This window comes from Diabrotica virgifera, chromosome 7 (genome assembly GCF_917563875.1).
Source record: "Diabrotica virgifera virgifera chromosome 7, PGI_DIABVI_V3a".
Classification (NCBI taxonomy): Eukaryota; Metazoa; Arthropoda; class Insecta; order Coleoptera; family Chrysomelidae; genus Diabrotica; species Diabrotica virgifera.
The window spans coordinates 170,198,308-170,211,601 of NC_065449.1; the positions used below are offsets into that span (position 1 = coordinate 170,198,308).

A 13,294-nucleotide genomic window follows, 5' to 3' on the forward strand; every position below is an offset into this window, starting at 1 on the left:
AAGCTAGAGGAAACAAATGATAGAATTGAATGGCTAGAGAGAGAAAAGGAAAAATAATATAGTGATGTCAGGAATTGAAATTGAGACAGAAAATAAAACAGAACTTAAACAATTCGTGGAGAACATAATAAAAAACACTCTACAGATAAATATTAATGTAAAAACAGCTCATAAAATAGGAAGAAAAGTATGCTTAATTGAAATAAATAATGAAGACGAAAAAGAACAAATCATGAAAAACAAATACAAATTAAAAGGACTGCAGCAGGAAAAGGTATACATAAATCATGACATGACAACAAAGGAGCGTGAGAAGAACAAGCAAATAAGAAAAATTGCAAAAGAAGAAGAATTAAAAGGAAATAAGGTGAAAATTGGATACAATAAAATAACTATAAATGGCGAGATATGGAAATGGAATAAGACTATGAAAAATCTAGAAGTAATAAATCCAAAAAACGAATAGCAGAAATTGAAAGCGACATGAAAACAAACAAAACGAACCTGGCAAATAAAATGGACACGAATAAAAATATATATGCAGCTACAAATATAGCGAGGAACAAAAATGGTGAGACATATAAAAATACGGAACATAAGGAAAATGAAAAGGAAATCATAAAAATGGCTACATGGAACGTGCGAGGTATTAACGGTAAAGAAGAGGAAATAATTGAAGAGATTAAACTACAAAATATAGACTACTTGGGAGTAACTGAAATAAAAAAGAAAGGTAGAGGAATAGTAGATCTAAATGATGATTACCGCTTATATTGGTCAGGAGTTGACTTAAAAGAATGGGGAGCGGGAGGTGTAGGCCTAATAGTAAAAACAGAAAAGACAAATAACATAATAGGTGAAAGATATATAAACGAAAGATTATTGGTAGTGGAAGTAAAACTAGATAATACAAATATAACCAGCATAATCGTAGCATATGGACCAAATGATAATGCCAAAAAAGAGGAAAAAGATGAATTCTTTGAAATATTACAAGCAGAGATGGACAACGAAGGAGAAAACATTATATTAATGGGAGACCTAAATGGTAGGGTGGGAAGAGACAATAAAGGGATTGAACGATACTTAGGGCAACATGGAGAAGAAATGAAAAATGATAACGTAAACAGAATCATAGATCTATGTATAGCAAATGATATGGTTATAACGAATTCAAAATTTATGCACAAAGACATACACAAATATACTAGAGAAATCTCATCGAGAAAGGAAAAATCCATAATAGACTATTTCCTAATAAAAAGAAAAGACCTAAAGATGATAAAAGACGTAAAGGTAAAAAGAGAGGCTGAAATAAGCAGTGACCATTACTTGCTTATAATGGAACTAAGGGTGTACACACATAACACAACAGAAAAAAGAAAGAAGATAACTAAAGAAAAAATAAAAAGCTACAAATTAAGAGAAATAGATAGTAAAGAGGAATACCAGAAGAAGTTAACCAAACAGTTCGAGACTATAAAGGCAATTAACACAGGAATAGAAAATAAATGGAAGCAATTTAAGGAAATCATATTGAAAACAGCAAAAGAAGTATGCGGAACAACTAAAATGACAAACATATATTCGAAGAAAAGTAAATGGTGGACAGCGGAAATACAACGTAAAGTGAAAGAAAAGAAAAAAGTATGGAAAATGTATCTAAAAACCAAATCGGAGGACGATTTCGAAAAATATAAATTGGCCAGAAACGACATTAAACAAGAAATTAAAACGGCAAAAAAGAAGTCTTGGGAAGATGTTGGACACAAAATGAATGAAAACTATTTTAATAACCAAAAATTGTTCTATGGTACATTGAAACAGCTAAGACAAAAGAAAACACATAGATTAAGAAACATAAGAGATAAAGAAGGAAATATATTAACTACAGAAAGAGAAATAATGCAAAGATGGAAGCAGTACTTTGAAGAACTAACAGAATGGAAACAATATCAACATGAAAGAGAGGAAGACATGATCGAAAATACAGAGGAAATGCAGCAAATAACAAAAGAGGAAATTGCAGAAGCCATTGACAAATTAAAATTGGGAAAATCTCCAGGCCAAGATGAAATCACAGCTGAAATGTTAAAGTACATGAGTGAAAATTCAAAAGAAAAATTCCTAGAACTACTAAATGAAATAATCACTTCAAAGGAAATACCATCTGATTGGAAAACAGATATAATAGTACCACTGTTTAAGAAAGGAGACGCAAGAAATTGCGAAAATTATAGGGGTATTACATTGACAAGCGTTCTTGCCAAAATATTCAATAGAATAATTGAAAAAAGGCTAAGGGAAAAACTAGAAATAAAACTAGAAGAATCCCAGCATGGCTTCAGAAAAGGAAGGAGTACCCAAGATCTGATATTCATATTGAGACAAATAGGAGAAAAACTATTGATGAAAGGCAAAGAGATACACATATGCTTTATTGATCTGAAAAAAGCTTTTGATAGAATAAGAAGGGAAGATATATGGAAATGTTTAAAGAAAAATGGAATAGAAAAGGATATGATAGAAATAATTAAAGCCTTTTATAAAAATAATAAAATAAAAATAAGGACTCACAATCAAGAATCTGATGAATTCCAGGAAAAGATAGGACTAAAACAAGGCTGTGTACTAAGTCCATTACTTTTCTCAATGGTACTAGATGACGCAATAAAGCAATGCAAGGAGAAATCTAAAGACATGATATTGGGAAAATGGAAAATAAACAATGTACAAATACAAGAATTACTATTTGCAGATGATATGGTATTGTTAGCTGACACGGAAGAGAAACTGCAACAAATAATAAACACTTATATAAAAGAACTAAGAAAAATGAACATGGAAATAAACACAGATAAACGTAAAACAATGGTTATGGCAACTACAAAAAAAGTGATAAAAATTAAGGTAGAAGGACAAGTTTTGGAACAAGTAAACAGCTACAACTACTTAGGTACAATGATTGAAGAAGATGGTAAAATAGACAAAGAAATAAACAATAAAATAGGAAAAGCAGGGACAATTTATAATACATTAAGAAATACGTTCTTTGGAAAGAAAGAGGTACCCAAAGAAGTCAAAACACAAGTGTACCAAAAAGTGGTTCGACCATCAATCGTCTATGGGAGTGAGTCGTCGACGCTAACAAAGAACAACAAAAGAAAAATCAAAGCTACAGAGATGAGATTCTTGAAAAAAATAGAAGGGGTCACACGAAGAGACCAAATAAGAAACGACACAATAACTCAAGCTCTAAAGATAAAACCCATAGAGACAATTATAGGGGAACGACAGTTAGGATGGTTGGGCCACATTCACAGACTAAACGACACAAGAATAACGAAAAAAGTATATGAAGTCAGAGTACAAGGGAAAAATAAAGTAGGTCGCCCAAGAATTAGATGGGAAGAACAAGTTAGACAAGAAGCAGAGAAGAGAGGACTGCAATGGAGTATGGTAAAACAATTGGCTCAAAATAGAACAGCATGGAAAAGAAGTATCAAAGAAGCACCACAAGATTAAAACATATGGACAGAAAAATGGGTCAAATAAGTAATTTATATTTAATAAAATTGTATTGTTAAAATAAAAGTTTTGTATAATTATTAAAATGTATTGAAATGTAGATATTGAACTAGTTGTAAACAGCCCAACACCGAAAGGTACGAATGGGCTTAACTGATTAAATAAATAAAATAATAGACAATAATAGAAATGTTCTCTTAGTTATTGATAACCGATATAATAGTATATAATATATAATATTTATAGTCCATAAACCCGACATGAGTTTTAATATTTTAACAAACCGTTTTTTGCCTGCCAATTCATCAAAACACAGAATTCGACAAAATAAAGGACGAAGATTTTTAAGAGTTGTTTCTTTTGACGATAATTTATCGGTTGTCGAAGATAATGAAGATTTAGAACAAAACAATGAAACCACCCAACTCAATATTAAAGCGAAAGATGAGGCAAAAGATGAAGATTTTTTCGATTTTGTGGATATTCCATCGAATATGGCAAGTCCTAACCGTTTGTAATATTATAAGAAGATTTCTGGAGGGCCAATTTAATGTGTTTTTCTAATTTGTATAACTTAAAGATTTTTCAAAAAAAATAAGAAGTAATTTTGGCGTATGCATTTTAAATAAGGTAATATATACATGTCTACATATTGCACACATTTCTTGCTTATTAATGGATTTATGCACAGAAAATATAATTTGGTGTTTTAATAAATTAAGTTACACTGCTGTATCATTGACATAAAAGGACCTAAAACCATATAAATATAATGTAAATGTAGGTACATACATAGTATTTACTATTATTTTGTAGGTCTATTCCAATAAGCGGGTTCGACTGTAGTATTATTTAAATCTAGTAAGAATAAAATCATAAATAAGATGATAAGACTTGTTTTGCAATAAGTCATTCCACTAAGAAGTACTAAAAGATTTGTTTTTAAAGTAGTTTCAAGTATTAAATGTCGATGCAGCAAAACATTCACATTATATGATTACTCCCAGGTAATTGGTATGGGTTTGACTAGTACTAAAAGTTAAATCCCCTCAACTAAAATTTGGTTAAAACGTCATTTGGGCAAAAATGGTATTTGGCTTCTTCTGATCCTCTATTATAGAAATTAAATTGAACAAAAGAAACCAGGATTAATAAACAATCAATGAATTATATTTACCGACTAAGTACCTTAACACTTTTAAAGTGGATATAAACACAATTATACGAGGCTAATGAACGAGGGAGAAAAGTATCAACTAAAAATAAACCAGGGGAAATATTTTTTTTATTTTACAACACCCAGGCGGTGCCTTGGTTATTTACAACTAGTCACAAAATATTAGACTAACGAGCTAATTTTCTTTAACGATAATCTTACAACTAATGTTTGTTGAGTTCTCCCCAATGGTATTCCTGAATTTTTTTTGGCCAGCTTAAACCTAGAACTTAACACGCACGTGACTCTACACTAATATTTACTATTTACACTAACTCAAAAGATTTTACACCAACTCGAAAGATTTACTTCTCTTGAGGAGTTGAATAGTCTCTACGTTTGCATGGTTATGAAGTTTGCTTTCATGCTCCTTTGCGAATATTTTAATTAAATCTGCCACCATTTCCACACCTAGTGCAGGATGCTACTTATGTACCAGGGAGCATTTACAATGTCTTTTAGTACTTTATTCTGAAAAGTTTGGATCATTTTGATCTTACTCGCACTGGCACATCCCCACAGTCGTATGCCATATGTTCAAACCGGCTTCAATCTTCTTCTTCTTTAGGTGCCGTGTCTGTATTCAGACGTTGGTCGTCATCATGTTTACAATTTCCTGAAATCTCTCTCTATCGACTGCTCATGATATATAAACAATACTTGTTTATATATGATGAGCTTATTATATACTGACACTTCTGAATTTCTTGCGAGGAGCCAGTACAATTTTCTATATTTGATGTTCCATTCTATTTTTTTCTTTTTGATGTGTTCTTTCCATCCCAGTCTGACATCTAAGTTTATTCAGTAGTGCCATTTAGTACTATTGGTGCTTTATTTATTTTCTTGTTGGTGAAATCTACATGTAGTGATTTAGTCTCATTGAGTTTGATACGCCATTTCTTGGTCCAAGCATCAACCTCATTGAGTATCTCTTGCAATTTTACTTTTGCTTCAATTTCATCATCATCAACTGCTAATATATTTGGTTACCAGCAAACGTATCAGTTGTGGTGAGTTATGGTTATATCTAAAGCTGGTATATCATAGGTGTACAGTGGATAAAGTAATGGACCTAAAACACTACTTTGGGGTACTTCAGCACCAATTGTTCTCAATTCAGAGTAAGAACCTTCATATTTTATTCTAAACAATCATTCACTAACATACGATTTTAGTAATTGGCTATGTTACTTACGTAAAATTAAATTCAGTTTGTATTCTAGCCCAGCATGCCAGACTTTATCAAAAGCCTCGGCAACATCCAGAAAAAGAAAAACTGCCGAACCTACTTTTTCCTCTGGTGCTTTTTCTATTCGATCAGTGATTTCTGTGGACCTGGTCTAATGTTGCGTGAATATTTCTAAACCCAAATTGTTGTAGAGGGATAATGCATTTTTGTTCTATCTTTTGGTCTTCATGTATGTGAAAGTAATTTTAATTTAATTATTTAATGTCTGTTGTCTGCTTAATAGTTTCTTTATTTATCAAGTGTATTTTGAACAAAAAGATAATATGACTTTTGGTGAATGTACATTATATATTGAATAATATTTACCTATCCAATATTTTTCTGGATCTATAAAATAAGCTAATTATAATATAAGGTGTCATACTGCCCTTTAGAAAAACCCTCTTCTGTCATTTAAAAAAAGTGTCGTAACAAAATCACTCAAATATTATGAAATATATAGTTCACAAAAACTATTTGAAGATTTATAAAACTGAGATACACCATAAAATGATTACAACAAGTAAACGAATATCAAACATAATGAATTAATGGTGCGGACCTCAAAGGCGCATTTTGGACTGGCTGCTATAATTTGAATTTACTCTCCATTTTATACGTCTTAAGGGGCCAAACGAAAGATAAAAACAACTTTTTTCTTTGACATATATTTTAAATCATGTTTTGTTATGATTTATAGTTTGTTCCAATTTTAAAATTTTGTGCAAGTTCCCTATTCCTACAGCAGTTTACTGATCAACATTTTTATATCGTATAGCTTACATCACAAAATTTATGCATAAACTTCTATTAGACATTTGTGATTGAGTATTAATAGGAAGCTGTCATAAACTCAAATAAAATATTTATAAAAAAAAATCATCATATTACGCGATGTGTCGACATGAAAATTTTCACGCGTCGATTACATTATCCTTATTAACTCTGCATTATATATGACAGTTTGTTTATCCTCTTTTTCAGTACTTACTTATCCTATTATTAGAATATAAGTTATTTGAAAATCTGAAGTTGATATTTTCATTTCTTTGAAATAAAGATCAAGAGAGAGGAAATACACACTGTCAAACAAATGAATTGTGGTTACTACGAAAACGTGCAATCTGATTTGTGCAATTTGAATTTAACCAGTTAATAGGCTATTGATTATGTTCAAAATAAGAGAGCTAAAAGGAACTACAACGTTAACGGGATTTTATTATCTCATATGGTCAATGGACCTCTAAATTTGAAAAAATCGCGGAGTGCTACCATTTAAATGGGTGAGTTTTTGAAAAAGGGGTGAATTAGTCCCTAGGCATAGGGTGAATTAGGGTGAGTTCTATTCACTTTTTTGGTAGAAACACTTCTACAGGAAAATTGTTCGAAGTTAAATTTACTATCGAAATGTCATATTTTAAAGTTAAAAGTATTTTTTTTACAAAAATACATTCAAAAGAAAAGCAAGAAAAAAACACGAACGGAAGCAATTTTGTTTTTGCACCATAACTTTTTTCCACAGGGATATAGGTATAGGTGTTGCTTCAGCGAAAAATAACTTCCATGCTTCTTCTTTAAAATCACGTTTGGTACAAGTCTCTAGGATTTATAGTTTCCGAAATAGGATTTTTCAAATTTTGCAGCTCACAGAATTTTTGAGCCATTTTCCCCATTATTTCGCAAACATTGTTCTGTAACTTTTTTTTACGCATTTCTAGGTATATGCAATGGTACATTTAGTAGAAAGAAAAGTCAATTACCTTTAAAATGGCCTACTGTATAAGGTGGTACGACTATTTTTAAACAAGTTATGCTTTTTCAAGGTTTTATACTTTTAATGATTCTTGATATTTTTTATGATTATTTTTTTTTACTTTTTTTCCTGTACAGTCAGGTATATACGTTCTGGAATAAAAAAAAGCTTATTTTCTTTACTTTAAAATGGTGTATTGCAATCACCTCTAGGACTATTTTTAAACAAGTTATCCGTAGGATATCCAAAAGTATCCGTAATTTGAGAAAAAAAATTATTTTTTTTTTTCAATTAGAAGAATATAATTGCATATTGTAACATAATTTTTAATTCCAAATAACTTTTCTTAATAACACTTTTTGATATTGTGAAATATAAAGGTACCTACTTTACTCTTGAGGGAAATTCATATTTTTTAACATACCTCGTACACTATTGAGAAAATTTTATATCTGATGATTACATCTTAGGTTTTAGACTATGCAGAGCATTTTATAAAGAATAATTTTTTCATATAGTTAATAATAAAAAGTTTTCCATATGGTTCCAACTTGGTGGGACCTATTGCATGTGTATATTGTCAAACTTTGAAAAAGCATATCTTGTTTAAAAACGGACCTAGAATTTTTGACAATACACCATTTTAAAGTAAAGAAAATAAGCTTTCCTTTTTATTGCACAATATATATACCTAAATATACAATAAAAAAGTTATAATGAGAAATTTAATAATAATCGTAAAGTACTTATATCAAAAATCATTAAGAGTATACAATTTTGAAAAACCATAAATCTTGCTTAAAAATAGTCACATAGCCTTCTACGATAGACCATTTTAAAGGTAATTGACTTTTCTTCCTACTAAATGTAACATTGTATATACCTAAAGCTGCGTAAAAAAAAGTTACAGCACAATGTTTGCGAAGTAACAATGAAAATGGCCCAAAATTGTTGTGAGTGGCGAAATTTGAAAAATCATATTTTGGAAACTATAAATCATAAAGACTTATACCAAACGTCATTTTAAAGAAGAAGAATGAAAGTTTTTTTTCTGTGATGCAATGTCTATACCTATATCCCCGTGGAAAAAAGTTATAGGGCAAGAAACAAAAATGCTACCTTTAGTGTTTTTCCTTGCTTTTCTTTTGAATATATTTTTGTAAAAAAAAATATTTTTGACTTTAAAATGTGATATTTCGATAGTAAATTTAACCTGAAAATTTTTTCCTGTAGACGTGTTTGTACCAAACGTGCATAGATTTCACCCTAATTCGCCCTGTGCCTAGGGACTAATTCACCCCTTTCTGAAAAACGCACCCCTTTAAATGGTAGCACTCCGCGGTTTTTTAATGTTTAGAGGTCCACTGACTATACGAAACAATAAAACCCCGTTAACGTTGTAGTTCCTTTCTAAAATACATAATCAATAGCCTATAATATTAGGTGCGAGTTTTTTAATTACCTAACACTTGTTCATTTAGTCCAAAAAAATATATTCCTACCTATATAAGGGGAAACTAACACACCTACTAAATCTCTTATAACTATCTCATTCTTCTCAAGGTATTTCCTTTTCTTCGAAATATCTATTATTACATGCGAATATTCTTCTTATAACTGTGCCTGCATTGGTTGTGGGGTAAACTGATAACTGTACTTGAGACTACTCAAAAGTCCATTGACAAAGTTCTGTGCCACCCATCGTTGGCCATCCAGGTAAAATTTCGGAGTCTAAAATGTTACGTTTGATTCGTACTGCCGTATGGATGTGAAATCTGAACTATGAAGCTGATCCAGTGAAACGACCAACGTGAGTGAAAATTATTACCCAGCCATAACTAATCCGATCTACTAAGATGAGAAAAATGGCTTTCCTTGTAGGTACATGTCATGCGTCACACTGAGTTCGAACAGATACAACTTACAAACAAAAATCGAAAGAAGAAGTTGTGGCAGGGATATATGTATAATAGATTGGACGAACACGTGGGATACTTTAGATACATATGTCTTTTAAGTTTTGCATATAGCCGCTTAGAGAGCGCCACCACTGAAATCTTCCAACACAAACGTAACCTAAATCTTTTGTAGACATAAATCGAGAATTTCATTGCGATACAACAAGTCGTGTAGATACAGTTAATTTTTGAAATAAGCAAGTCGGTCGAAAAATGGATCTTAGCCGAGAACATTTTTGAGCAATAATTTTTTACAATTTTCGGAGAGGATTCTCTCAACAGCAATGTCACGCTGAAATGGTTTCTGTGTTTGGGAATGAAGCATCGTATCAGTCAACTATTTCCCGCTGGTATTGCGAATTTAGACGTGGTCGCTCCAGTCTCAGCGACGAATCCAGGCCAGGTCCACCGAAATCATCAGTCACGCTGCAAAACATTGATGCGGTTTCGTCAGTTAATTAAGGATGACCGCCGTGTAACATACCGGGAGATACAAGCATCATTGGGCATTTCAAAGACTTCGATCCAACAGATTCTATATGATGAACTGGGTGTTAGGAAGTTGGTTTGCCGTTGGATCCCTCATTTGCTCACAGAAGAGCAAAAAGCGGCTCGCGTTAATTGGTGTCGAAAAACATTGGAACGGTTTACCAAAGGAAGCTCAAAAAACGTTTATAGTATTGTTAGTGGCAATGAATCTTGGATTTACTCCTACCAACCGGAAAATAAACGCCAATCAGCTGTATGGGTGTTTCAAGATGAGGAAAAACCAACAAAAGTGATCCGTCCTCGAAGTGTGTCAAAGAAAATGGTCGCAACTTTTGTGTCAAAATCTGATCATGTGGCAACAATTGCTCTAGAATAGAAGATCGAAGAACGGTTACTTCTGATTGGTATATAACCGTTTGTTTACCAGAAATTATCGCGAAACTCCGAGAAAGCAACACACAACGTCGAATCATCCTACAGCATGACAATGCAAGTGCTCACACTGCCCAAAAGACAATCGAGTTTTTGGAGCTTCAAAACATCGAATTGTTAAACCATCCACCGTATAGCCCCGACCTAAGTCCAAACGACTTCTTAACGTTCCCAAAAATCAAGAATTCAATGCGTGGGCGGCGATTCCAGTCGCCAGAAGAAGCCATCGACACCTTTAAAACAGCCATTTTGCAGGTGTCAGCTGAAGACTGGAATAACTGTTTTACCAATTGGTTTGAACGTATGCAAAAGTGTATCGATCTTGGTGGGACATATTTTGAAAAGCAATAAAGTACTTTAAGTCTATATATTTTTTGTTTTATGGCTATATGCAAAACTAAAAAGACAACCTATCGTATGAGTAAGATTTCAGTCACTGCGGCAAAAGTAATATTCAGAGCTGTGCAACAGATTTGACAATATCTTTAACTCAGATGGAAGCGCAGAGCTTTTTTATTGATTATTACGACTTACCTTAACTCAGTATCAGAATGGGAATGAGGTCCTCCCAGTTCTCCAAATCGTTTTTCAAATGGTCTCGGTGTTTTGGTGTACCTTCTATCTCTAAAAGAGCCATATCTTGGTCTTGGTCCCCTGCTTCTAGAAAGTATATTAAGGATTATAATTTTAATAATAACAATCAATTTTTTACATGCAATAATAATAGAATTTGTAACTTTTCTTTTGTATATGTTAGCCTTTAATCTTTTGTACAGTGATGAGCGCGCTAATAACCGGCAAAATAGCACAAAAGATGGAAAATATATTAAGTTGTGTGATAAAAAGAAATGAAACTAGTCAAGCTGGGAAATTTAGCGATATTAACATATAAATTCACATTATATTGATTCTTTTCCACCTTTACACGTATCAGGAGTATGTCAACTAAAACTCTCACTATTGCTTTCAAATTTAAACATTTGGGACAACTACAATGATGCATATTTACTTGATATATTAAATATGCCACTCATTCCTATGCGTCATAAGAAGAGAGATCCTATTACTTTTTACAATATTCTGCATGGTAGAGCTGCTGCTTCTTCTTTGCTTAATAAAATTAATATACACGTTCCATCTAGACCTACCAGGTCTACAGCTAGATTTCATAACCCTATAGATCGCATTTACACATTTGGATTTAACAACTTCATATCAATAAATGCCAGACTAGCCAATCAATATAATAACATAGATTTCTTTGCAACCTTCGACTCATTCAAGCGTCAGGTTTTGTGTACTCTTGGCTTGAGTAATTGTACTAGGTTTTTTTATTAAGCAATTCAACATCTCATAGGTCTGGATCCCGCGTATGAAAAAAAAGTTGATTAATAGCAAGCTGAAAATTTGTTAATAGCTTAAGGGTGTCTAGTCGGACAAACTTTGATATATGAGAACACTGGAACAGGGCAAGTTTTAATTGTGGAACAGGTTAAAAATTTGGAACGGTCAGACCATGAAAACGGCACATGTATTTTGTCCGACAGAACAGACTTAAACTCTCCGAACGGAGATTAAACTCTCATGCAAGAATCAGACTGCTGTTTATCACCAAATGGGCGTTTTAATGAGTGAAACATGTAGAATATGTCAAATGACAGGAATTATGACAGGTGATAAATAGCAGTCTAATTTTTGCATGAGAAAGTTTAATCTCTGTTCGGAGAGTTTAAGTCTATTCTGTCGGACAAAATAAATGTGCCGTTTTCGTGGTCTGACCGTTCCAAATTTTTAACCTGTTCCACAATTAAAACTGCTCCTGTTCCAGTGTTCCCATATATCAAAGTTTATCCGACTAGATACCCTTAAACTATTAACAAATTTTCAGCTTGCTATTAAATCAACTTTTTTTTATACGCGGAATGCAGACCTATCAGTGATTTTATAGTCAAATAGCTTTTTGTATTGTAACCATAGATATATAGTATGGTATAACTAGACCCAAACCCAGACATCCAAAATGAAAGTTATCTTCCAACACCAAATTGTTCTATATGGTCCACATAATGTTCAGAAAAAAGTCACCATTTTGAGCGTCGGGTTTGGGGCGAGAGGAGGAAGAAATCGGTAAATTCGTAGTTTTTTAGGTTTTTCGTCAATATTTCTAAAACCATGCGGTGTATCATAAACAACCTTCTATACAAAAATGTTCTACATTAAATTTGAAATAAAAAAGGCCCATGCATAATCCTTCTAAAATGAACGTTTCCAAAGTTACGGGGGTAGTATATTATAATTGGTCCGAAAAAAGGCCTAACCCAAGCATCCAAAGTAAAAGTTTTCCACAAACACCAAATTGTTCTATATGGTCCACATATTGTTCAGTAAAAAGTTAAACCATTTTGAGCGTCCGGTTTGGGGGGGAGATGGAGGAGAAGTCGGTAAATTAGTGGCTTTTTTAAGTTTTCGTCAATATTTCTAAAACTATGCTTTAGCGTAAATAATGTTCTAACAAAAAATGTTCTAGACAAAATTTAAAACAAAAAAGGTCCTATACATAATTGTTATAAAATCAACGGTTCCAGAGTTACGGAGGGTGAAAAGTGGAGGTTTTCGATACTTTTTATATTTTTTGAGCAATTTATAATATTATTACTAATGAAAGAAATTTTCTTTAACAGGATTTG

General features: G+C 32.3%; 1 protein-coding gene across 9 annotated transcripts in view; it reads right to left on the reverse strand.

The window, feature by feature from the left end:
* LOC126887620 (uncharacterized) overlaps positions 1 to 13,294 on the reverse strand; it is a 376,841-nt gene that overhangs the window by 47,430 nt on the left and 316,117 nt on the right. For all 9 annotated transcript variants that reach the window (XM_050655215.1, XM_050655221.1, XM_050655222.1 and 6 more), the window contains one exon: positions 11,142 to 11,267. In XM_050655215.1, coding sequence (XP_050511172.1) covers positions 11,142 to 11,267 — 126 coding nt within the window. The remainder of the gene's footprint in view (positions 1 to 11,141; positions 11,268 to 13,294) is intronic.